At 40.2% G+C, this 27,523-nt stretch overlaps 1 protein-coding gene across 1 annotated transcript; it reads right to left on the reverse strand.

Annotated features, from left to right (window-relative positions):
• On the reverse strand, positions 1–26,842 carry LOC139150369 (arylsulfatase B-like). Its single transcript, XM_070722705.1, has 16 exons — positions 26,791–26,842; positions 25,391–25,438; positions 24,906–25,017; positions 24,417–24,468; positions 18,320–18,423; positions 14,970–15,085; positions 14,133–14,230; positions 9,852–9,953; positions 9,283–9,352; positions 8,580–8,677; positions 7,562–7,698; positions 6,460–6,521; positions 5,754–5,874; positions 4,185–4,243; positions 3,126–3,224; positions 1–1,543 (listed from the first exon to the last, which is right to left on the reverse strand). Exons 1-16 carry the CDS (start codon positions 26,840–26,842, stop codon positions 1,368–1,370), a joined length of 1,506 nt encoding a protein of 501 aa, XP_070578806.1. The 3' UTR covers positions 1–1,367.
• Positions 26,843–27,523: the final 681 nt, after the last annotated feature.

Below are 27,523 nucleotides of genomic sequence, written 5' to 3' on the forward strand. Positions count from 1 at the left end.
GGCTTTGATTTGCTTTATTCTACTACACACGGAAGAAAGTACACCATTATACTGTTTGTTCAGTTTTGAAAATCATTTGAAATCTTCCAATGCAACCATTCTCCGTCAGATATAAGCTGCAATCACAAGGCTTTACAGTTCAATGACCTTTAGACGCAAAGGCAAAAACAAAACATTGGGCAAAGTACGTTTAATCAGGTGCAGCCAACGAACAATACACTTTTAAAGGTGTCCTTATTATGATACGATATCTTGTGCAGAACAAGTAATGTGAACTGACCAATTTTAAGTCCAGAGGGTAATTAATTAGCCGTTCATAATTTGCCCTCCCACTGAAAATTTTTGACTTACCCTCCCGCACTCAAACTTCATTATACCCACTTCCCACATAGTTTTGCTTGTTACCCCTTCCCGTGGTGAATTTTTGAAGCTCCCCTGCCCTGTGGCGAAAAAACTTGCCGATTTCTACTACCCTGGAAAAATTTCCCCTTCAACTTTTATCATTCCCCTGCCGACTTGAGGCTCCCCTGCCTTGTGATGAAAAAATCCGTCGATTTTCCCCTGCGATGTAAAAGAAATCCCTTAAAATTAATATTCGCCTGCAGACATATACTGTAGTGGCCTTCTATTTGTTATGCATCCCAATTGATATGGATAGCTGGCTCCCCCTCCCCGGAAACACCATACCCATATTTAATTTTTTAAAATATAGGTTTAACTTTCCCTGTCCCTGTTTTACAAGTAATTTCCCCTCCCCTCTTTTTTCCCCAATCCTGGTCCCCAGGCCAATCAACCGATATCTGCCCTGCCCGACAGAAAAAGTAAAATCTGTTCCCTGCCGCTAACAATATGTCCCCTGCCCAACCAAATTAAAATTTCCCCTGCCCTCAAAAATTGCTCCCTGAAGAGCTTTTCCGATGAATAGCTCCGTTGGCTGCACCTGTTTAATGCAAACTAAACGCCATGTTGCAATATCATGCTTATCATGGATTATACTGTATGCTGTATCGTTTTCCAGTTTTCCTAAATTGGCATAAAAACTTATAACAATTGATGTTAATTTAACTTCGCACACATCTTGGAGATTTCTCGTTACCAGTGTGACGAAGATAAGAAAAAGGACTAATTGGTGAACAGATCTAAAACATGGTTGCTTTGAAAAATATCTCATGACTACTCAGCCTATGGGTGTTTTACAAGATGAAAGAGCGTCAGCGACAAGAATTAAACAATAATTTATGGAAAAGTAATATAAGTTATATTTTAAAAGTACATATGAATAGAATGTCATGCATGAAATCAAGCTTTTAAATTTCTGTGTTCTAGTTTTGTGGTATCCATCGGGTCGTGAATATCACGTCAGCAGCTCACAATTTGCACCAACCACTCGTCCACCAGCCGTCGTAGTTGTTGGGGTCACAAGCCGGATCGGATTCAGGGAAGTCGGTCCAAGCAGTCTTTCTGTATTCGTCAAGTTTCTGGCTCAGTTTAGCGACAACATCCGGGTGTGAATCAGCCACATTAAACATCTCAAGAGGATCGTCTGGGTTAGAAATTGTAAAATTTAACGTTTTTATTCAAAGATAAATATTTGAACGGAATCTTGAGAATGCATTGAATGAATGGCTAAAAACAATGGCGGCAATGGTCAGTAATAGTGACTGTTTTTATTAAAGGGACATTATTGCTATCTTTTGACCCTTTTTCACCAATATTGTCGCAAACGAGCAGTTGCTGATGTTGCTCGATTTATTGAAAGATGTCTAAAAATGGTCGACTATAGACAATTCCCATCCCATCTTTTCTATATCGTGTAGAAAAACCTCGGGTCAGGGGTTTTAGGTAGCCCACCTAAAACCCCTGACCCGAGGTTTTTCTACAGTGTAGGCAAGATGGGATGGAAATTGTCTATGGTCGACCATTTTTAGACATCTTTCAATAAGTCGAACAACATCAGCAACTGCTCGTTTGCGACAATATTGGTGAAAAAGGGTCAAAAGATAGCGATAATGTCCCTTTAACAATGTTTAAAGGGATACAGTCGTCGGAACTGCGCTCCAAGGTCGTATTGGACTCATACGACCCAAGGTAAACACTGTATCCAAGGTGCGATGGTGATTGATGAAACATGTCTGTCATAATCTACATCTTATAATTGAAATGTTGCAGCTATGATGATGTGCATCCGCATACGGCTTTGTGTATGGGACCACAGTCGCTCGTGGTTCGATACATGGCGACTGTCGTTGTAAGCAATAGAAAGAGAGGAAACTGGGAAACAGAATGGATATAGCTGTGTTTGGAGACAAATTTCTGTCACAAATGGCACAATTTAATCAATAAACCAGCATCGATGGCGTCCACTACATCTCTACATTCATACCTGCTATCGTCCTTGCGTCAAAATTGGCTTTCTGTGCATTTTTGGGTACGATTTCCGAGGTTACCCTTTCTTACAACAACTACCTCATTGGTTCATTCAGCATACCCGGATTGAAATGTTTCAAGCGATCGCGGACTGACAGAGATAGCCAATCACAGCACGGCGAATTTCCATTAATTGTACCACAGGTGTTGTAAGAAATGAACATTCTCTTTCCAAACTTCTTACATTTCTAATGCGTACAGCGGCCTTCGAACCACAAGCGACTGTGTATGGTACCCACACGACGGGTCTGTTGCTATTCACAACACATCCCAAAATTCCCTGTGCATATCGAACATCTTAAAGTGTTGTCTGACCAAAAGTGGTGACCGCGGCAGAAGCAGCCTCATATAAACTAAGGCACAGAACCAAAATTCACAGAGCAAAGTCTTGCAGTGATTTGAAAGCTACAAAACTGGTGAACTATTAGACTGAAAGATCCATCACTGGAGGACGCTCCTGACGCTCCGGGGAGCATAGAGAGCGCCCTCGAGCGACGGATCTTCAAGTCTAGTGTACTGGACATGCATCAAAAGCTGAATTTGCTTCACATTTGCTCAACATTTAGTGCCAGTTTCTCTGGAGAGGCCATGTTTATCAACAAGAAAGCAGCCCTCAGACAGGACCACCATCTACCTTTCAGTAGAAACTTCAAAGAGTATCCGATAACGAATAATATGCCAAATTTATATCTTCATACCTTCCATGTTGAACAAAAGCCTTGAGGTTTCGTTAAACACGTCTCCTGCGTCTGTGAAGTGTTGTGCTTTGGCGTCATACTGGGTTGGATACCAATAAACTAAAGAATAAGCAAAGAACAAAGGTTGACACAAACATAATTCAATCTTAAACACTACTCGCCATCCCATCGGCTTTTATCGTTCACCTAAAATGTGAGTGACGTGGCAATAGAGGTCACTTTTGTGGTACACTTGACTTTGCAACGTGGGTATTTGTTTAATGAGACTTAAAGTATGACACAGATTATTTATAATAAAACGACGAGAAATTCAACGAGATCTGAGACTATCTCATATGCGTGAGGAAACTTTGTTTCACATACTTCCAAAATATCCATACCAATTTAATGTTGTGATTACCACATTTAATGATGGGTAATACAAGTGTCCAGGAAGTTGAGCTGACAAAACTTGATCGCCAACACATCATACAAAATACCTTCAGACTGAAACATTACACATTTTAAGCTGCTGATTGGGTAAATTCATGTACTGTTTATCATTGGATTGTGAAAATCTTCATTCGAATCCTTTTTCCAACATATGCAAATTCTGCGTATGGTAATCAATATTGAAAATCCCACTTTATCCCAATACCGTTAAGGTAGAACGCGCCTCGGGGACAGATAGTCAGACTCTCAAATTTCTAAAATTCTTTTCTGATGTACCAATCGTTGGGGTTTATTTTAAAGCTCTTGGTGTAAGAAAACTTTTCGCCGGCTTAGTTTTTTTAAATTCGTTTTTTACTCCATAGAGTTAACACAGGGATTGCGGCCATTTTGAATTTTAAATATCGGTAAATCCTAGGTCATTTGTTTCTCTATTGCCAAAATTTATACCTTGACCCCCAATTTCTATACTTGATTTGGAAAGAGAATTCGAATGGTTGAAAGATTCATTAAGGAAAGTTTGAGAAAAAGTTTGAGTCTTTTACTTTTGAGGCGCACACTACCTTAACCCAATACCATGAGATACATATTGGCATAATTTAAATATGTATTTCATCGAAATTCACATACTTCCATTCATTCCTTTGGAGAAAGCTGGAATACCCTCGATGTATTTCCATTTACCATCTCTGTAATATCAAATAAACACGATTGGAACTAATTTGGGATACTTGGATAGTGAAGTAATGTCGATTTAATCTACAAATGTAAGCTAATCTGCCTTTCTTTGTAAGCAGCGCACTTATTTTCATGAGTAATTTGTAATATTCCAACATTCAACTATAGGGCACCTAACACTTTTGAGAAATTTGAAAAATATGAAGACCCAATTATCCCAAATTAGTTCCAGTTGTGCTATGTTAAATTAGAGGGATATATAATCGTAAAAATGCCAAATTTTGTCTTTTGTCTATCTATTAGGTGTCCCATTGATTTGTTTCGTAACTTCTGACACCAACTTGTCATCGGCAAAACTGCCATTTCCTTGAAGTAGGTCGGTAATAACCATAAAGAAGGCAAATCGTGGAGTGACGAATTTCTAGAGTTGTTTAACAATGATATTGAAGCATCAGAGAACAGACATAAGTTTGGAAAGAACTCCTTTAAAGAGACACATCTTTGCAACATGCTACAAAGAAATAATTGAGACCAACATTTACAAGGGGTTCTTTTAAGCTGTCAAGACTGAAGGGATTGATGTTACTGGGTCCGATATTGCAACTTGGTGAGGTAGATGCTATGCTTTATCAAGCTGATTAAAATAAGATGTGAGTGAACTGAGGTACAGCCCAATGGAAACAGATAATGAAGTTTGTCTGAATGGAAAGATTCACAGATGTCATCAGGGATCTGAAATCAGGACGTTACAGGTAAAAAAAAAACTGGGCAACTTAAATCTTTGAACCTCTACATAAATCTTTGAACCTCTGGGTCGAATTGAAGAAGTCTACCAAAGGGAAGTTATACATGTTTGTATAGTCAGTGTTCTGAGAGGATGACGTTCCCTCATCACACTTATCATCAAACTTTGCTTCCTTGAAGCAGAAGCTATAAGTATAGAGGATGTGACCAAACCAATTTATCGTGGAAGATTTTTAATTTTAATACAGATACAAAACTGCCAAAAGAAATTCGATGTCAGAGTTTGTAGTTTGATTGCCCTTGTGTCAATTTGTGTCAGCAATAAATATAGTCCCATGATAACATTCATTCATAATCCTGACAATTCATCATTCTATCCTTCCCTACATGTACCCATCCCCGTCTGCCTGTCTGTTCATATACAGATACACTGCCCTGTACACAGGTTTTTATGTACCCATCATCCATGTATAAGAACACACAAAAGTTACAGGGTTTATCTTATGGTAGTTCTACCCTACAACGTAGTGCCATCAAGTTCGGTGCATCGGAACTTTTTGCGTTTATCTTCAATGAAAACGAACAACATGGGGCGGATATTCTCTTGCGACCGAAATTTAAGTCTGACATGCAAATTTCGTAAATTCAATTATGATTTATAAAGTCTGACAAAATACATCAACTCCCCATCTTTTAACCTTTTTTGTTTAAATTGAACACGATGTAAATAATATTTCAGTTATTGTATAACAATAGCTGCTTTCTGTGGTTTCCTACCTCAAAGCTGCTGTTGTCGTATCCTCTGGAAACTCTTCATCAATGGTGATGGGGAAACCGGTTCTGTCGGATTTTCCACCTTTTGACATTGTAGACCAAGCACTTACACCATCAATGTTATCTGTACAAAACAATATCAGGCTGACCTAAGCTTACTGTGTCACGTGATATGATTGAGAGTTAAACGTAGAGTAGCATTGTCTGTCTGTCTGTCTGTCTGTCTGTCTGTATGTCTGTATCTGTCTGTATGTGTCTGTTGTCTCTCTGTCTGTCTGTCTGTCTGTCTGTCTGTCTGTATGTATGTATGTATGTATGTATGTATGTATGTATGTATGTATGTATGTATGTATGTATGTATGTATGTATGTATGTATGTATGTATGTATGTATGTATGTATGTATGTATGTATGTATGTATGTATGTATGTATGTATTTATGTTTGTATGTACATACGCATGTACGTACGTACGTACGTACGTATGTATGTATGTATGTATGTATGTATGTATGTATGTATGTATGTATGTATGTATGTATGTATGTATGTATGTATGTATGTATGTATGTATGTATGTATGTATGTATGTATGTATGTATGTATGTATGTATGTATGTGTGTATCTATGTAGGTTCACCTCGTTGTAGTTTCATATTGTGTGAACGTTTACTTTCAATAGAATCTCCCCTCTAAACTGGTTCACTTACAGTCAATAGAACACCCAGCAGCTTCTATTAACGTAGGGAAAATGTCGCTGACATGGATCATCCTGAAATGGAAATATATAAGAACACTTATTTTCAATTAATGTTGACCAAGACTTTTATAACCTGAACAAATACAGCAACTAGGTTTTAAGATTTCTCATCACAGTTAAATTTCATATTAGATCATGTAATTAAATCTATAACGTGAAAACCGAACTAACTTCGCGAAGGGAAATTTTACTCTGTAATTATTAGAAAATATTTCAATCATAAACTTGAAAAGGTTGATTGGATTAGTATAAAAGCTAAATAAAACAATACAAATGTAGGAATCACTGCAAATGGCCAATATTTTGGAAGTTCTATTATCGTCAATCACTTCTTCTGGACAGATAAGTTTCATATTTGATAACTGATCCAAATATAACGTTTACAATTAAAGCCATCACGATGATATGGCATTGTCTATCAAAACCTGCAAATGGTTGCAAATATATGTGTTCCAATGCTTCTGTAATTGTTGCCATAGCAGCCGCAATCCTGTTAGAATTATTTTGACGTAATAATGCCGATGGTCATGGATGCATCGTCTTTGGACAATGAGTATACCAACAAGCTCTAAAATCAACTTCTCTGGGGGCAATGGTTAGCCGATGGTCGCCATCAGGTAGACTGACTGCGCCATGACTTAGCTCGTTGAATTAATTAACTTTTCTATCATAATCGGCTATCTACAATGTCCAGGCCAGAAGAAAGCGCCCACAAAGTTAAAGGGTTCGACCATAGAAGATCTACTTCAGTTTCTAATAGAACCATTCGGTTCTGTCAGTGCATGTTGCGGATTATGAGTTGAGTGAGCAGAGCTTCGTTGAAGCCTAAGACTCCGAAATGTCATATGCCCTTCGGTTTACTGTAGTTATTTGTAAATGTCATTCTCACAATATTTGTCGGCATATTTTACAACTATAATTACAGATGGCGGACTTCGAAATGTTTTGAGTGCCTCAGATGCTCGTGAAATCACGAAGCCACGAATAGTATGACTTGTCCCAGAAATGAAATTATTGCTAGACACTTAAAAGGACGAAAAAAATGAACTTACTCCCTATTCGTGTATCCTGTCTTTTTGATTCCCTTCCCATAAACAAAGGCAGCTGCTTTGATGCCACCATCGAAGTAGGTTCCTTTGTTACCACGGAGAGGGAAGTTGCTTGCTGCGTGAAGGACGTCACCACCGTTCTGGAAAGGTCAGGAATTTAAATTGTGTGATCGATATTTTCGTAAATCAGTGAATTCATTTTTTTCAGGACTTTGTGGCCAATTTTGATTGTTTGTGCAGACAATAACTTATCCGTATTTTCTATCCTGGGTCGGTAACACTGCTGGTGGACAGAATTGTCCCCGAGGTTATCGTTCGCCCAGTTAAAGCGATGAAATTCGTTTCTTCGCTTCGATAAAGTGTGTATGTGCGATGTATGATAGTGAGCATGCGTGCGTGAGTGCTTCACGAACTCTACAACGTGTTGAGGGGTCTCAGTCAGAAAAATGTAACAACTTAGCCGGCTATTGAACCACTCTTTTTTGGGAGTGGAGATTTAGCCGACTGGTTCTGTCTCAGGCCTCTCAGCTAGGCGACTGATGCCGTATGTTGTGGGTTCGAATCCGATTGAAAACTATCCGTATTATCTCTGTTTGGAAGTCGCAGATTATAAACTTATTTGAGTAATAGTGTCGCACATAGATATTAACAATTACAAAGAGACATTGCATTCATGAAATCCAATACCAGCTATCGCGTCAAATCACATTCAATGAATGTACTTCTCTTTTCAAGGGAAATCACCTGCAATATCATCGTGACAAATAGAATTTTAGGAAAACTTTGTAATACATAAGGAGAGAGGCAAAACGGACACAATTATTGGTTAAATGTTTGATTACATTTTTTGAAATTATACTGTGCCAAACTGAATATAAAGGAAGATGGACGTGCTAACTAACGGTAAGAATGTTAGAAGGGAAGGTCCAACGTTTAGCCATTAAAGCAAACGATAGACTGTTCTCCCCCAACGCATAAACCATTGCTACAAACTACATATTTAAAGATCTATATTACTTACGTCAGAATGGAAGAGTACCAATGTGTTATCCCACATTCCCTCTCTTTTCATGCGTCTCTTGAGATCACCGACAATCGAGTCCATCATAGAAACTTGACCTGTGCCAAATAACGCCTAGGATCAATGTACCTGATCCAAGGAGGACCACAGGCACCGCCGGCGTTGATAGCGCTCTTCAGTGTTCTACTACACTTAAAAGCGTTATCAACCACGGCGGTGCCTGTGGATATGACAGGATCTAAAGTCTCGGTAATTTACATAGTCGATGACGATTGATTTAGTTTCACTGTGATCTCACGCGTCGAATTATCAATTTGTCGTGTAAGCCACAAGATTCAAGGTACCCAAATGATCTGAATCAAGCGTCATGAACGGGGTACTGGTAAATCTTTCTGCTGAATCAAGCGTCATGAATGAGGTAAATCTTTCTGCTACAGATAACAACCGTAGAGCACAGGCGCGAGGACTGTTCAGTGTGCAATAACGTCTCTCTGCGTATACTACCTGGCCAGGTATACTACATTGGCAATTCCGAGCACCTGTGCCGTAGAGGACGCTGCATTCACATCATGACAGGACTGGCTTTGGATGTTATATGGAACACGGCGGTACTAGTATGTTTGTCAAAGTTGACCTACACGAGCATCCGTCCATAATAAATAATGGATATGAATGTTTATTATTATATCTAAAGTATTCCTACCTGAATATGTCACACGATCCTCGTTTGACACTGTGTCCGTGTACAGCTGTGAGAATTCATCATCTGGTAACTTAAATAGAATGATAATGACGTCAACACTAGCAACAACAAAAATGACGACGACGAAAAATAGCGGCGTCAATTAAATTAAGATATACCGGTAATTTATTACATTGTGTGAACTATGTAAGTATAATAATTGGAATAATAGTACTTTAGTTTAAAAAGTGTAATACAATACATAACATAATAATCGGAATAATTATTGGTTATTTTGCAATGACAAAAGTAATTTATAATTTTCGAGATATGTTGTGAATAATAAGCTTTAATATTAATCTTTAATCTTTAACAACCCGAATGTAATTTTATAAAGCATTACTTTTCTCATTTCTCTTAATAACAACAACAACAACAACAACAACAACATCATCATCAACAATAATAATAATGGAAGATATTTGTTCCACGAGTCAGGACTTATTAAATCAGCGGTGACTGTAGAAAATTGAGTTGCACATGCCATCTTTATATTTGACGCAAGGAAAACGTGTAATATATATTATTACTTCAAGCGGCGAGTGAGGCAACTGGAATGCCACATAGAGGTACATTGGATTATCTTGATCGTGTTCCTTGATAATTTTCTTCAGTCTCTTTTCAAACAGGGTCTAGAAATAAAAGTACGACCAGATATGAACTGAATATGCTCACGTGTTTTACAACAGTTCATTAATAGTAGTACGCTTCACAGAACAATAAGATATCTGTTATATCACTAAATGTAGCAGGTTTTATCAACTTCGCACAGTACTCTCAGAGTTTAATCACTAATTACAAAACTTTATTTAATATGCAAATGAGCTGTTAATTAACTTGACACTGCTCAATGCTTCACGGGACAATTAGATATCCATCAGATCAACATTTGTAGCACGTTTCAATTAATTTAATGCTGTAATTTCAGAGTAATATCACTAATTACTAAGTTCATTAAATATGCAAATGAGACCTAAATTAACTTGACACTGTTCAATGTTTCATAGCACAATAAATATTTATCAAATCAATATCTGTAGCACGTTTCACCAAATTTGGTGCCGTAATTTCAGAGTTATATACCTAATTACAAAGTTTATTAAATATGCAAATGAACCCTTAATTAACTTCACACTACTAAATGCTTTACAACACAGTTAGATATCTGTCGGATAAGTATTTGCAGCAGTTTTCGTCACATTTGATGCAGTTATTTCGGAGTTAAATCACTAATTATAAAACTTCATGAAATATGCAAATGAGCTAATTATTAACTTGACACTGCTCAATGCTTCTCAGTACAATTGGATATTTATCAGATCAACATCTGTAGCAAGTTTCATCAAATGTAATGCTGTAATTTCGGAGTAATATCACTAATTACCAAGTTCATTAAATATGCAAATGAACTCTACACAACTAAATGCTTTACACCACAATTAGATATGTGTTGGATCAGTATCTGCAGCAGATTTCATCACATTTGGTGCAGTTATTTTGGAGTTATATGACTAATTACAAAACTTCATAAAATATGCAAATGACCTATTTGTTAACATGACACTGCCAAATGCTTCTCAGTACAATTAGATATTTATCAGAACAATATGTGTACCCAACTTCACTGACTTCGGTGCCGTAATTTTAGAGTTATATACCTAATTACAAAGTTCATTAAATATGCAAATAAACCCTTTATTAACTTCACACTACTAAATGCTTTACACCACAGTTAGATATTAGTCGGATCAGTATCTGCAGCAGATTTCATCACATTTGGTGCAGTTATATCGGAGTTATATGACTAATTACAAAACTTCATAAAATATGCAAATGAGCTATTTATTAACTTTACACTGCCCAATGCTTCTAAGTTATCTCACTGATATTAAAAGTTCATTGAATATGCAAATGAGAAGATAATTGACATGACACTATCATGATAATGACAGTATCATGATAATGTTCTGAGATTGTCATCTGTGAAAAGTTTCATGAAATTTTGTGCAGTATTTCTTGATATATATCTACACTGTCATTACCGTCTCCATAGAGAAACCATTGTTCGGAAAAAAAAAACAATATTGCATAACTTCATTAATATTCAAGCCACATTAACCAAAATCTAATCAGTTCTTGCAAGTAGCATATGGTACCTGTCTACCAAAGTTGACTTGAATTCGTTCAGGCGTTTTTGAGTTATCGTTTAAACAGACAGACAGACAGACAGACAGACACACACACGGACAGACAGACAGACATCGCTATGACATTAGCCCACGTGCTTACACACGTGAGCTAAAATGCAACATTTTGTTGTACAAGTGAACATACCCTGTTAAATTTCACCTAGTTTATTTTGAGGAGTTGCAGACTATCTGTCCAGGCGATGCTAAAATGGTTAAAGGATCGTAAAAGCTGCATTCACATTAGTAGAAAATCATTTGTCACATAGTAATGTTTTGAAGAAAGCATTAAAGCACTCCCCTTTCAGAAAAGAACGACTACAGCAAGAACAGAGTGCAAATCTCAGGCACAGGATTATGCACAACTGACGCAAAATTATCATAGATATCATGAGATTTTGAGAATATAAACAAATTAATGTACGCATATGATTACTGTTTTGTCGACCTTTAAGCAGACTTGATAAAATCAACGTTCTGCTCTCCATAAAATATTGATAATTCATACCTTATTTTTTTCTTTATTTCCTTATATTTATTGGGAACTAGCTGAAAACTTAGCTCCTCTATTAAAGGGGAAATTTACCCTGAAAATTAATTTTGGAATATTAAACTGATATGGTCATTGAAAGGCTTTCGAGTCGATTTTATTCACTTTCACTCACTGGCTAACAAACAGCGGTGTACTAAAATACCGGAAGTGACGTCGTAAACTTGGTCATTGAAGCAGTCGACGCGTGCAGTCGACGTGTGCAACTGTAAGCTTTTCCACTTACAGTGTATAGAGTGGCTACAGAATATAGGGGCCAAGCACTCGGTGTCGATGTTTAAGTCGAGCAGAAATAAAGTTTTCTGCGAATACCACTCTGAGAAGGGCTGCTTTTAGCGAACGTTGCAAGTCCAACTACTGAACTACAAGCCTAAAGAAAACTGTACGGGGCATATCCAGCCCCAAGTGCGTCGCTTGTACATATGGGACTATATAGTATATACGTACGCTCAGGCACTAGAAACGGAAGGCTGTAGACAGGACCACTGGTTCTAGACTAATCATGGCTACATCAGGGTGTTCTGTAACACATTAAAAATGCTTGAACTTTTAGAATTAATGTCGAGCTCTTTAGAGCATTGGCATTACTTCGGTGTCGGCATGATTTCACAGCGATTGGATTGACAATGACGTGACAGGCATGATTGATCGCCGAGAGTAATTTGAACTTCGTCATCGGAGCTAGAATAGTCACTTTCCGAACTCGAGTCGCTGTAACTTTCTGACGATGTCAGTCTTGGATCATCGATTGCTCGTTCAGGTTTGCAGTTATACCGATTATCTTCGCCATTATGATTTTCAGTCGAGCGCTGAGGTTTGCGTACCGCGTACGCGTACTCTACTTGGCGTAGAAGAGCTTGGTTATAAGTGACCTCGCTTTGAACCCGCTGTGACTAGCAAGTTTGATACGTCACTTCCGGTTTCCGTGCGTTCATCTTGTGGCCACTGCGCTAATACGCGCAAGTGAAAGTGAATGAAACCAACGCTATTTTGTTTATTTTTCACTAAACAACGACCTGATTACCTAAGAAAGTCTGGGTAAATTTCCCCTTTAAGGTAGATCGCGCCTAGGGGACAGATATTCGGATCCTCAAACTTTTGCAATTCTTTTCTGATCAACAACTTGTGGGGCTCATTTTGAAGCTCTTGGAGAAAGAAAAAACTTTTACCGGCTTAGTTTTTCGAAAATCGAAAATTTTATTTTTTTCTCCATAGAGTTAACATAGGGATGGCGGCCATTTAGAATTTCAAATACCGGTAAATCTTGGGTAATTTGTTTCTCTAGTACTAAAATTTGCACGGTGACCCCCGATTTTTATTCTTGATTTTGAAGGAGAATTGTTGAAAGATTCCTTGGGGAAAGTTTGAGCAAAAGTTTAAGTCTTTTACTTTAGAGGCGCATACTACCTTAAAATTCCAAATAGCAGAAAACGACGGCGTGATTGGCCCAGACATTGCACCATATGTAAAACTCATGGCAGGAGGAACATAAACCAGGAAGGTAAAGTAAAGTAAAGTAAAGTAAAGTAAAGTAAAGTAAAGTAAAGTAAAGTAAAGTAAAGTAAAGTAAAGTAAGCCTTTATTGAAATCGTATCCTAGTTGGGATCTTGATCAAAAAGTACAATAAAGGTTTTGCAAAAACAACAATGAAAGAAAATATATATATATATATATATATATATATATATATATATATATATATATTATATATATATATATATATATATATATATATATCAATACATGAGTTCAACATATTACAGGTTCATTAATAGTTTACTTTGTTTTTTCATTTTGTCTTGTCTGTATGTATGTATGTATTTTCCCAATTCACATAGTGATGCTTTATCCGTCCTTGAAAAGATGCTTATAAGATCTTGTGTGCCTCTGAATGCGGTTTTACAAATGTTTAGTTTACTGAAAAAATCGTGTCTAATGTCTCTGTAGCTTTTGTAATGAAAAAGAAAATGTATCTCATCTTCTACTTGTTTGTTTTGGCAAATTGGTATTGTATATGTTTAGAAAGCAGCGAGTACGTCAATAAAACTTTAAGAATAAATATTCAATACACTTACAGAAGTGTAAACGTCGTCGACTCCTGGACCTTCCACTCGTTTACCATCATCATGGAGATCAAAACCAAGGTACTTGGCCTGATCTTGGTTGTACGGTCCTTTTTTGATTAGAAATACCAGAAAACTATATTGATGAAGGGTGTTTACTTACAGAAACATTCTATCAGAAAAACATGTGAACATATAAGTTAGCTAAGCTAAGCTGAGCTAAACTTCGTTCGATTACCGAATAGCAAAATGATACATACACTCCTGTCAATCACATTTCCACTTAGAAATCGAATGGTTGTTCAACTGGAAAGAATATTTTGGTTTCGTGCATTCAATTTTTGCAGAGTCATTCAAAGTTAAATTCGATTACATAAGAAATTGTATCATAAACTACGTTCAAAACTTATAAAGGCGTTTGTGTACTGTAGATTACTTGTGAAGCATGTTTTATTTCCTTCTTTACGCACTAATCTAACTTTAACTGTGACGGGTCAGCAAAATTGAATATGCAAATCTTTAATCAATTTAATTGGTAAATACGACAAATATGCAGGCTTAAAATGAAATAAAGATAAAACTGGAGGTCTGAAGTTTGGTAACTGGAAAAATAGATAAGATTTAGGGATGATTTCATGGCCAAACAAGCCGATCAAAGCCTTAGGCATTTACTTTGGATATGAAAGGTTATCCAAAAATATATCTCCTAACATGAAGACACAAATGCTCATTGAAGAGAGTTATGCCTACACGTTGGCAAAATCCCTCCCGACTAACCAGACATAATCTTTGATATAGGTTGATTAATATCCGTGGCAACAAACGAAAATGATGCAAATTTACACGTACCAAACTCCGATGTTTTGTGATTTATGTAGTCGACAGAGGCGAGATAAAAACCGTAGAAGTGATCGAATCCACGATTCGTCGGGATGTACGATTCATTGCAGTACCCCAAGTGCCATCTGTGGATAAAATATATCAAATATATGCTTAGATGTCAATATTTATGCACTAGGTTTTTAACAAGAGCTTAGTTCAAATAGCCACGGTTATTAGTCTTGAGTTTTTCCACAGTGCCAGACTCAGTCAGCTCACCTACCAGGATAATATGGTATCTTTGGTGAGGTAGAGAGATAGATTGCTTATTGGATGACTCAGAAACACTTAGTTCCCCGTCCATGTTCTAATGAGATTTACATTTGAAAAAACGTTTAATTTTTCATAAACTTCTGATCGCACCTGCTGGTCTTGTAACCATATATTTTTCTCCTAAGATTATCCGACTTTTGATGGGACCTTTCACTGCGGGAGGGCGCATTCTGCGCCAACGGCCAGACTGCGGGAGGCGCGTAAACGCGCCAAGAACGTACGCGTTTATTTGCGTTCGATATACGTTGGCTTTGTTTGATCTACATCATGTTTGTTGACTATTTCCTCAAGCCTAGCGTAGTATACGAGGTAGAGGTCAAACCTAAATGAGCATGCGCGCCAAATTTGTAAACAAATGCCGCCATATTCGGTCATTTCTCGGCCGTGATTTGTAAGGATCGTGTGATCGGTTGTTGTTTTTCTCTCAGAGGGTATTTAAAGGTCTGGTGAAATGCCCATGTTGCAAAATCACAGAAATACAGTTGATGGTCTATAAACAGTTACATTCATTTCTTTTTTCGTTTAGCGCGCGTGATTATGAAATATGGCAAAAGAAAAATGCAATGTGGGCGTGTCCCCCGAGCCTCTCCAGTCGACTTTTTTCGGCTTTCCGAAGTTTGCCCGACGCCGTATCTCATAACGGGAACTAAAGTATTTCACACCTCCGTAAGCTCCCTACGGGGGTAACTTCTAGGGTTTCCGCTTACATGATCAGGATAGTGTCCTCATTCACTATGGGAGAACGTTGTTCTTTTGGTGGCTGTGACAGCGGCAAGAACATGAACGGCTCAACTGTAAATTATTTTAAGTTCCCGTCAAGTGTTGAGTGTTTGAACCATAGGATGTGCTTGTCTCTGCTGGTTCGTACGATCGGCCACGGTCCCTCGGCTGAGCCTGCCTCGCTACTCGGGACCGCAATGCAAATCAACAGCATGAACACCAACACTGAACGTTGTGACTGCCATTAAAATGCACTTGTCTACAACACGGAACGTCGAGACCGCAATGCAAATCGACAGTAACTTAGAACGTAAATGGGACCGTGATTAAAATGCACTACAAGTACAACCACAACACGGAAGGTTGAGACCACGATGCAAATTAGCTGCATGAACAGCAACACTGAATGTTGAGACTACCATTAAAACGAACAACAACACGGAACGTAGAGATCGCGATACCAATCATGGAGGTAGAGTCCTCCTTGATACAAATCGACAGCAACATGGAACGCGTCGTTGGGACGGCAATTAAATTGAAGAACAACGGGGAATACCGGACCACGAGGACCGCGATGCAAATCGACCGCAACATGGAATGTTGAAGACCGTGATGAAAATCCACAACACAGAACATCTAGACCGCAATGTAAATCAACTGCAACACCGAACCTTGTTGCCTCGATTAAAATGCGTATGTCTGCTATGTATAGCAAAAGTTTCAATTCTCGCGAGCGAGCGTTCCTATGCCCGCTGTACACTAGACAAAATGACGTCAAATTTATGTCGAGGGCTCGATTGCGTGTGTCTTAGTTTCAATTCTCGCGAGAGCCATTTATGCATGCTGTACACTAGACTAAATGACGTCAAATCTCTCGCGAGACTTGGCACGATTGCAAATACGTACGACGGAAAGAACGCAATAATACGGAAGTAGACACAGTTTTTGCGAATCGCCGAGAGAGAAGCGCAGATTAAACAAAAGACTAAAAAACCCACGTTTTTTCTTTATTTTACCATATTTTTTAAACAAAATTCAGTTTCGCCGCTGTGGCGAATTAGGATCGATTTTTTTTGGCCACTTCGGATTTCGATCGCATTGGCGAACGTGGCAAATGGGCAGCGCGAACAGTGTTTTGTTAGCGGATACCGGGCAGAGATAAGGCGGCGTTGGACCGCTATTCGATGTAAATGAACACACCAGTGACGTCACAGACGGCCAACCATTATCCCCGCTATGGGCGTGACCTGAGTGTCGCAAAATGACCCCATGAAAGCCGCGCATAGAAATATCAAAAAAATTAACACTTGCGCGTACTTTTAGGTTGCAATTCTGTTGCGAGTGTAATAGTATTGACCCCTGGAAGATATTCAGTCACACGAACGGGACCATTTCACCAGACCTTTAAAAATGGCGATGCGGGCACAGTTTAACACCGACAAAGCCCTTGAGCATGTTTTTCTAGACACTAATAGTGGAATTGTCACTGATCTTGAAACTGAACTCGACGAGATGGCGGAAGTCAAATTTCAAATTACAACTCTAATACAGAACTTGAATATGTTCCCAAACCAGTTGAGCAAACACAGAGATCGCAAGCAAGACACTGACAGGAAGGTAGGCAATCTGAGCATACGACAAGTGCGACTAAGGACCGATGACTGACATCACAAACGTTGATGGGGTATCCTGTGGATGTTGTACGACATCAATCTATCAATGACAATTACTGGCTACCAGCATATAAGCTTAAATAGAACATAGCTCTCTTTTGAATGTCAGATGATACCTGTTGTTCGAAGATAAACCTGTAATAAATATGCATATTAATCTCATTTACGTGGAATATGTTTTAGCGTATGTGTTCCTCCTACTGAATTTGAGTTGATAAAACGTAAGTGGTAATTTTTAAAGTGTTACGCTGAGAAAAATACATTTATATATTGAAATAACAAAAAATGCAACATTTTTTGATTTTTTTTGTAAAATCCAATATGGCCGCCATGATCACGTGATCTTCAAGGCGTGTCACATGACCTTTTGTGCATTTTTATGATGCTCTGTCATATTGCAATACTCACTGAAAAAATTGTCCCGAATACTCAAACAATTACAAAGATATAGCACATGCATGTAAATCAATATTTATAAGGCCATATACCCATAGAAAACTACGCACAGGAATGCACATATAAAAATTAATTACGCAGTGAAAGTGTTAATGACTATATAACAAGTAAGTATTCAACAGAAGATTACATTAACTTGTATTAATATTTTTCTTTGCAACTCAAAACCTGCATCGATAAGAAACGGCTCATACTTACTTTCCTACACCATATGTGGTGTATCCCCCAGACTTCAGGACTTCTGGCAGAGTTTTCAACCAGGTTGGAAGTCCATGTGGACGGTCGGGCTTGTAAACTAGGTGCTATAGAATCACAAAAAAGTCGGTAATCTGTATTTCTAAATATTGGCATTCACTTTTTGGGTAATACAAAAAGTGCCGTACTAAAACGTTTTAATAAATTGGCGATCAGTAAGTGTAGCAGCAGGGGTGGGGAATGTGCGGACCACTTTTACTTGAGAATCATCTAACCGAGCATCCCAGCACCATTTTATTTGTCACTGAAAGTGGGTCAAGAGGGCGTAGCTCCTCGACACTGCTTCCAGAAAATGACTAATCCAAGCAGATGGATAGCCTCAGGGAAGGCCCCCCAACCTTGTCGGCCCTGGTGAGTCTCTCCATTTTGATAGACCTGTCGTCAACAGTAAACCTCAGGGATGTGTGTTGCAATATGCGGCAAACACCCATTTAGGAAAACCCGTAGGTTCTCTTGTAGTCCGAACATCCAGTTAGAGAAATATATGTAACTGATTTACCCCCAACTGACAGCATGGTCACTATGGATGATCTGACCGAAGAGAGATTCTTGCAGAAATGTCTGACCCGGTTCCAGAGGGTCAGCAATTCATGGACCCGGATTGCAAGATCCCCCAGCCAGCAAGGCTCGCAGCCAATGAGTGGAGGGTTGAGGTCCTTGCTGATGCCAAAGATGAGTGGCTTTAATCCTTGACGACAGGCGGGCTCTGAAACTTAATGGTGTTATTGGGGTCTCTCAGCACACAAAGCCCTAGTATACTGACAGGGATTGATAGTGTGTACTATAAGAATGCCTACTCGGTCACTGTGGTCGTGTATGGGCGCTACTCCCAGAGACCCAGACCCTGCAAACTTGGCTGAACTTAGAGACTGTTACCTCAACTGTGTGGCCCAGTGAGTCATGGGGCAGTTTGGAGGTGCTGCCAGGGGCTCACACCCATACAGTGGCAGAAAAACAGGAATAGGAGGAGAGAGTTTATGAGACTGGCGCCATGGTCGACTATGTGGACAAACAGGAAAATATCATCAAGAGGGCGATCATTCTGAAGGACATCGCTGGCAAGGACATCTACAACAGTGGGAAGTACCAGTCCTGTGGGGCAGATATAGCACTCATCTGTCACAACGTCCACACCTGGCCCTAAGAATTGCATTTCATCAAAGCAGAGAGGTCCACATCTACAGGGTTTACATCTAGCAGGCCATCTAAGAAGCTACTCAGGGTGAGCAGTTAGCGGTCTGGCTCTTTGGAGGTGGTGACAATAGACGACTTAAAGTCAACCTAGTTTGTACTCCAAGATGGCCACACTTATAGGAAACAAGAAGCCCATGAGAGGCTCCAGAAGGTTTGTGCTGACCAAGTCATCCCATGATTGCTGAGAAAGCTTTTGACCAAGGAAAAGAATGGCTGGAAGCCAACCTCAGCTAGCCTATTCCTGTCATCGAGAAGTCTTGCATGGAGAATGGCTACGGCGGGCTCTGGAACTTAATGGACAACCACACAAGGGACGTCGCCAGTATTAACACGAAGGCCTGCTACCTAGCTTCCTTCTGGGGTGAAGGCAAAGCTAAACCCTATTTCGAGTGTTTTGGGCATCCAACCCAACATATGACCCACGTAGCCATCAAAGGCCCTCTTCCAAAAGACATTGGCAGTGGATCTGCTGAGGACCAGGAACGAGAGTTCAATAATGGTGCCTACCCTGTCATTCCTGTATGGTTTGAAAAGCCTTTTGCAAACAATGGCTGGGCCCAAACACAAATTCTTGCCTTCCTGACAGAGACTGGCCTCCTAACCAATCTAAAGTCCATGAAGCCATCATTGCCAAAACAGACCAAGGTCTGGCACTTGGAATACTGTAACCAGGGGTGTAGCATCATTGGTGGATTCACGCAGGGCAGCAGGGATGGTGAAAAAAAGATGGACCTGATGGCTAGTGATCGACAAAAGAGAGCTGGACTACCTAGTCAGAGACATCCGCCAAAGTGGCACCCTGGTCGGAGCATATCCTTACAGACCATATATTTACATACTACAATGGCTCACAGCTGCAGTATGCCCACCTGTGGGCCAACAAGCTGGCCTATGCTCACATCAATCTCCTGTGCATGCTCTCGAGGCTCGAGCCGGACAAGTTGGTGTGAGTGGCAAATGAATTGCTCTATCTGCATAAGGAAGTGCTCCACAGAACAGAAGGCATTGGGACATTTTTGGTGCCAGGCTCTGCGACTGCAGTGGTGTGACAAGGACCAGCAGATGTACATGCCTATGGAACTCGAAGCCTGCCTCCCAAAACACAAATCCAAAAGGCAACAAAAGGACCTCCGTCAAAGCATCATACTATGCCATGATGACCTGCTGACCCGATACGAATTGAGCTACCTGAATGGTGGAGTGAGAAGTGGCAAAATCACCAGAGAGATTGAGCTATTCCACCAGAGAGACCCCTTGTGTTCACACTGACCCATCGTTTGGCCAAAGAGATGCGGGCTCGAGGGGTAAAGACCTATCACAGCTTCTTCCGCTGGATTGGTCATACTGAGTGGACCGAGGGAAGGATGGACCAGTAGTACATAAAAATGTGATCATGATAGACGAAGTCTGCACTGTCCATTGGCCAATTCTGGTTTGCTCAAACACAGGTTGTCCAAGTCATCTGCTGCAGCAACCAGGGTCAACCTCCTCCATTTGCTGGTGAAATGCCATACTAGTGGCTACATCAGAAAGCCAACTACAGTGAGGTCAAGGTCGACCATCGAGCAGAGGACCTGGCTCTCGAGGCCATCATGAGGGAGTATCTTCCTCCAGCCTGACAGAGTCCAGTGCCAAGAGATGCAAAATGTGCTCCCCCACTGCCGAGGGTGGGATTGCTTTGTTGGGGCTGGATGCCTGGTGACCTTATCTTGATCTCGACATGAAAAGTTTGTGACCAAGCACAGGGTTCCTATCTCAGAGCCAAAAGAACCACTTTCAAGATACCCCTGTGCCCTGCTGTACAACCCCAAGGAGAGCCACGAGCAAAACATACAAATTACCAACCCAAGCACTGATGGCAGAGAAGAGCTGGTTCTCTGTGACATTGTGGATGTCATCACAGCGGAAGTGGAAGCGGCCATCCAGACTGGCGACTGGTGCCTTGGTTATGCCCTTACATTTTACTCCAGCCAGGGCCTTACCATTCTTGACCCCAAAAAGGTATGGATCATCAACGACTTTCTCCAGTGGTCAAACCTTGCTTTCCTTCTTGTGTCGTAGATGGAGTACATGCACCAGCTTGAATAGATAGTTTGTCCCCTGTGGGAGGGTTCTGAGGTCAGGCCTCTAACCAAGCAGCAGCTACGCCAGGCTACCACAAAGAAGCCTGTACCTACAAACACCAAGACCAAGCCGAGGGGCAAAGGTTTAAACTGAATGCCAGTCACTTTGCATCTCAAGGAGGCCCCCAAAACCACTGTGCTACCTGCATTATTGAGTTCCTCTGGGCTCACAAGCCCAAGGGTACCAAGTAGTTCAGTGTCAGCCAGTTAGACAGCGCGAGGGGTCACACGAGAGACAACATAAGGTTGACCTGTTGCGAGGGGAACAGAAACAGGGACAACAGCTCTCAATACCTGAGGACCCCATCCAAGGTAGTTTGATGTCAGGGTGCACTATAACCCCCATGTTGGCCCATCCTGTAAACAGTACAGTACAGGCTCGTCAGGCTTGGTAACAGCGCCCAAGCCAGTGAACAGTCAAGGACCAGATGGAATCTGTCACCTGGCAACCACTGCCCTCCAGATCACCAAGCTGGTACAGGTAATGGATGCCAACTTTCAAAGGGAGCTTTGGTCTTGAAGGCTGATGGGGCGGGACGTGGAAGCAGAGGGCTTTTGTACCATCGTCTTAGCCTTAAGGGTTTCAGAAGGCTTTTTGCCAGTCATCTGGAAGGCTTTCTGATCAAAGGCCACAACGACAGTGGGCAGCTGGGCTACCTACTGGGACGATAACACTCCAGAAGGTAGCCGCATCTGTGCAGCATACTGTGCCCAAAGAGGCACTCAGCCAAGGTCTTCGCCTAGAATCAGTGACTCTTCTACCGTCGGTGTGTGCCTATTGAGTCCTTTCAAAGCTCTTTCACCACTCTCTCCGACTGAAGGATGATTTTATTATTTCGGCCTTGCAAATTGATAATAACAGCAATTCCTAGCTAGCCCTACTGGCTGTCCCTCTTATACTTTATTTCATATTTAACGTGCAAGGAAACTATGATGACCTGGTACCCCACCCTCCCCGTTCAAGCCACTCTTATGTGGGGAAGGTCTGGCCTTGTGACAAGTCTCTGAAAAAAGAAGGGGATAAATTTCAATGCTACATGGCCACAGCCCTCGGCGAGCTCCAGGGAATGACCACCTCTTGTTGGGGGTTTCTACTGCTATACGGAGGGGGTTCCAGTGGATCTCTTTCCCTTCTCTGTTGCAGAAGGCCTCACTCTTGCCAATTTCTTGGCACATCTGGGTTTCGTCTCTTGCTCGCCAGTAGAGGTAGCAAGTGTTTTGCTGTAGGCCTTCTTGCTGAAAGTCCCCACACATGGCCTCCAGGACCCTGACAAGGCCTTTTGTAGCCCAATAGCAGTGCATGGCTGCAAAATCTGGCCTCTGCGGTGGGAGGACGAGCTGCAGCACAACCTGAAGGCTGAACTTTATCTTGATCACATGGCCGGTAGAAATGTATTACGCTCTCAACTCCCTTCCCACAAGACTTTCAAAGCACTTAGAGTGTGCTTTCTTTATGGATCTTTGCTAAGTGAATCTTACTATATATTTTGCAGTAGCTTTTCCTGCAAACCTTGACCTACCGGACTTCAACCATGCACACCTGTTACCATGTGGCCCCGAATATTGCAACACACGTACCTGAGGTATACTGTAGGTAACAGGTCTATCTAAATTGAGAGTCCGGGCATGTGAGGATGGTGGGCCTTCCCTGGGGCACTCTATCTGCCTGCATGGGCCATTTTCCGGAAATAGTGTTGAGGAGCCACGCCTGCTTGACTCACTTTCAGTGGTAAATGAAGGTGGTGCCTGGAGTTTCGGTTTGGTGATTCTGAAGTATAAATCATCTGTTCACCCATCTGCTGCTATTTTAATAACTAATACGCTGGCCATACCGCTGTAAAAAATTTGCTCTAAACGAGTTATTACTGGAAAGGCTCGACCGAGTGTTGACTTAAAGTATATGACTGGTAGTATTCATAGGACAGCCAACCAGCAGATTTTAAGCAATTGTAACCAGGTGTGTTTTACATGTAAATTTTCTATTGTGATGCATTTTGGGAAAAAAATAAAATTTGGAGGGGAAGTAGAAGTAGTTGCAAGTGCCCAATTTTTACTACTTGAAAGCCTTCCCCTTCTATCGTCTAGTTTCCCTTCTCTCGACCCTAATGAGCCATTTTCGGCCTCTAAATACCCCCTGCTGCTCTCTCCCTGCATTACGCATTTCCCATTGTCCTCTCTTTGCCATAGGATTTCTTCTGCTCTCAGCAATCATTTGTTTGACCATAATTTTATTCCCAGACCACTCACTTGGCCATTCAGCAGGCAAAGATAAGTGTGAGTGGAACTCTACAGACACAATAAACTGTTGCCATCTCCTCTCAAACGAAAAGTATGGGTACGAAATGGTTACTCACTGCTAAGCGACTCGTTTTAGAAATCATATCTGAAGATTGCTACTCAATTTTGCTTGGTAACGAATGAATTAAGGCAGAAGTCATCGGAAGTGCTCCCAAAGGCCTTTTGGAATTCATGCGACAATGTAAACTTTGTAGCCAAAGCACGTTGCCGATTGATTAAAAGTTAAAACATGTATGTTATACCGCACAGTGTAGAATTTGTGTTGCTGGTATGTTGACGTGATACATCTAGATGTTGTGCCTAAAACGCATTGTTTGTAAACAAGAAAGCCACACAGGCGCAGTAATTACGCCCCTTCATTCAATCTTATTTAAAAGTCGCTGATGTACTATAATGCGCTATGTAAAGAAAGAATAATATCGTACCTGGGATCCAATGTTAGATGAGTAGTACCCAGTCATCAAAGATGAACGTGTTCTGAAACAGAGAGGTATATTGAACTTTGAACGTTATTCGTGTTGGATTTTTCACAAAAAACAAACAAAATGACAAGCAAAGAGGGAACAAACAAACAACATCGACAGATAAACAAATTGCCAATCCTATGTCGCTATACGAAAAGTAGCGATTTAAGTGTTACCCTACAAGTTCTGATTGAACAAACGTCACTAGATATTTTGATTTTAAAGCGAGTAAAAGGTGTCTCAGAAGTAGCCGGAAAAATGACTTTCAGTGGACTCATATGCCACTGTCAACAGAAAAGGATAGCAATCAGTGAAAGTAGACTCTCTGAGGTGGTATATGGAAATGTCTCCCGGAATGATAAAACAGTGTCGGAGAAAATAACTAAAAATTGGTCACAAAATCAATGTTCCTAGCCAATAAAACAGTCTTCGCATGAACGACACACTCACGGACTACAGGACGTCTGGACATAAACGTTCTCCAAAATAACACCATCCTCAGCGAGCTTTCGGAGATTTGGGGTATGCATGCTTGTATCATGCCAACTGACGTCATTCCATCCTAGAACCGAAAGGAAAAAGGTGAAACACTAAGTGTTACAAAGAAAACTAATAATTGAAATTTAAGATCCTCGTTGAAAATAAGAGAAATTCTCCCAAATGGACATTTTACGTATTTTAAATCTTAATATTTCGTAAGTTTTCATTCAAGGATTGTATTAAATGGTGTAAATGCGTTATGTACTAAAGTAATATTGAAAAGGAAGCGTAAATTTTAATTAAATTGTAACTAAAACAATTATAAACAAATAATTAAATACATGAAAAAATAAATAGTTCATCATCACAATCATCCCCATCATCATCATCATCATCATCATCATCATCATCATCATCATCATCATCATCATGAAATGATTTAAAATGATACATACCAAGATCGTCTGCGATGATGTGGACAATATGGGGCCTTTTCTTGGCAGCTGAATTTTGTAAAAATGAAAAGAAGTGAGCACACTACCAAAATATTGGCCATGTCGTGTTTAGCAGCTTCAAAAAACCGTGAAGCTGACAAATAAATCATCGTCTAATGATATTGAGTTAAAGGACACGAAATAAATAAGATAATTAACTGACTTCGTGCTATAATGTATCCATTTGTCCGAATGACCAATTTTGAGGCTCTTTCCAAAGTAAGGCCATCAAGTATGTAAGTAATTAAGCAGACTTTATTTATCGAGTGTAGCACTATCAGCTATCTCTAAGCTTCTAAAACACCTTATAAGCACAAAAATAAATTAAAATACTAATTACAAAAGTGACGACCAACATTCTGATTTGACACGCATGTCTTAACCTTCCAAAATGGCGAAAATAAAATTAATATTTCGTGCTCACGATTCATTAGCGTCCTCGGACACGATAAATCCCGTGCAATTTCTCTAGATTTGGACTCGAACAATACTGGCGCCATGAAATACCAGCACGGTATCGACTAGATGGTCTAACTCGTTTACACATTTAAAAATGCCTACACGCTCTTTACTATTATTGTTCGAGGCCAAACGAACCAAATTATTACTCGACAAAGACGCGAGGATAATTTTAGTTTAATAGTGATCATGCATTTTATAATTTTGAATTACACGTGTTTCAGACATTCTTTTAAAGTCATATTCTCAAATTCAATGGAACGGACGTGTTGCTTTGAAAATGAGGTCATTTTCTATTTCCAAGTTGGCCCATGTCATAATCTTCCAAATTGGTGCGAAGAAAATTAATATTTCACGTTCACGATTCATTAGCGTCCTTGGACGCGATAAATCCCGGGCAATTCCTCTCGATTTGGACTCTAACAATACTGCCCCCACGAAATACCAGCACAGTATCGACGATATTGTCTTCCTCGTTTACACATGTTAAAATTCACCCAATAGGTTTTCCCTCTTAAAGATATAATGCGTAGTACCCCGATGTTCTATTGTATTTCAGCCACTTGTAATATGGAGCTGTTATTATCATTGAAATTTATCTATGGCATGGGTTTGAAACAAAACAATTGTAGCATGACACGCACGGGCAAGTGATAATTTGAACTTTTGTATCTTTTCCATCGTCGGTAGAAATCAAAGTAATGTATATCACATCTTATTGTCATTTTTATGGCACAGGTATCCGACATAGCCATGATACTACACACAGAGTAAAAGGACACACTGACGAACAGGAAAAACTAACTCAGACACTCAGGACCACGGTCACTCCCTTGTGGAGTGACCGAGACACAACATTCACTTACGGGCTAACTGGGACCGACTCAAGCAGTAACACTCACAGCCAGACTCTGAGACCCATGCATCAGTTGCTGGGCCGTGAGGCCTAGCCATGGTTCTGTATTCAGTAAACAAGTTCAAGTTCTACAATTTAACACTCGTCGTCTACTCCAGCTTCCTCCCACGTTATGACATGGTGGAGATACCAAACCCAGTCCAAATACTGACTTTGGGTCGTCAGTCACCTCTCGTCGCCTAGGAAGATGCTCTCCGACGAATTCCCCGAAGCACGAAAGTTACTGTTGCCAAGCCAGCTAGTTTGCCGACGAGCGAGTTTCCCGAAGACACCTCAACTTTTCGTGTAGAAAATATCAAGATTCACATCGAGTAATTCTCGATAAATGACATTTTGCCGATGAGCGAGTTCCCCGAAATTAATTCGACTTTCCGAAAGCGAGGATGTCTACTCCGGAAATACCAAGATTCACATCGAGCAATTCCCCGATAAAGAAAATCTTGAACAGGCAGAATCTAGTCTTCCAGTGACGAAGAAACAAGCCATCTACCATCAACGATGAACAGTCTCTATGCAGTAATTCTATGATACGATCAGTAGGTTTGAAATTTAGAGCGTTAGGTGTGTTTTACACGATTGTATTTTCCAATAATAGGAAAACAAGAATATGATCTCTGATTTCCTTTTAATTTAAAAAGTCTCGTTAATCGCATACCTACGACAAAGCAACCCATAGCAAATCTTCGAGCCTACTACACACGCTGTAACCTCCACAAATG

Source organism: Ptychodera flava, chromosome 2 (genome assembly GCF_041260155.1).
Source record: "Ptychodera flava strain L36383 chromosome 2, AS_Pfla_20210202, whole genome shotgun sequence".
Lineage (NCBI taxonomy): Eukaryota > Metazoa > Hemichordata > Enteropneusta > Ptychoderidae > Ptychodera > Ptychodera flava.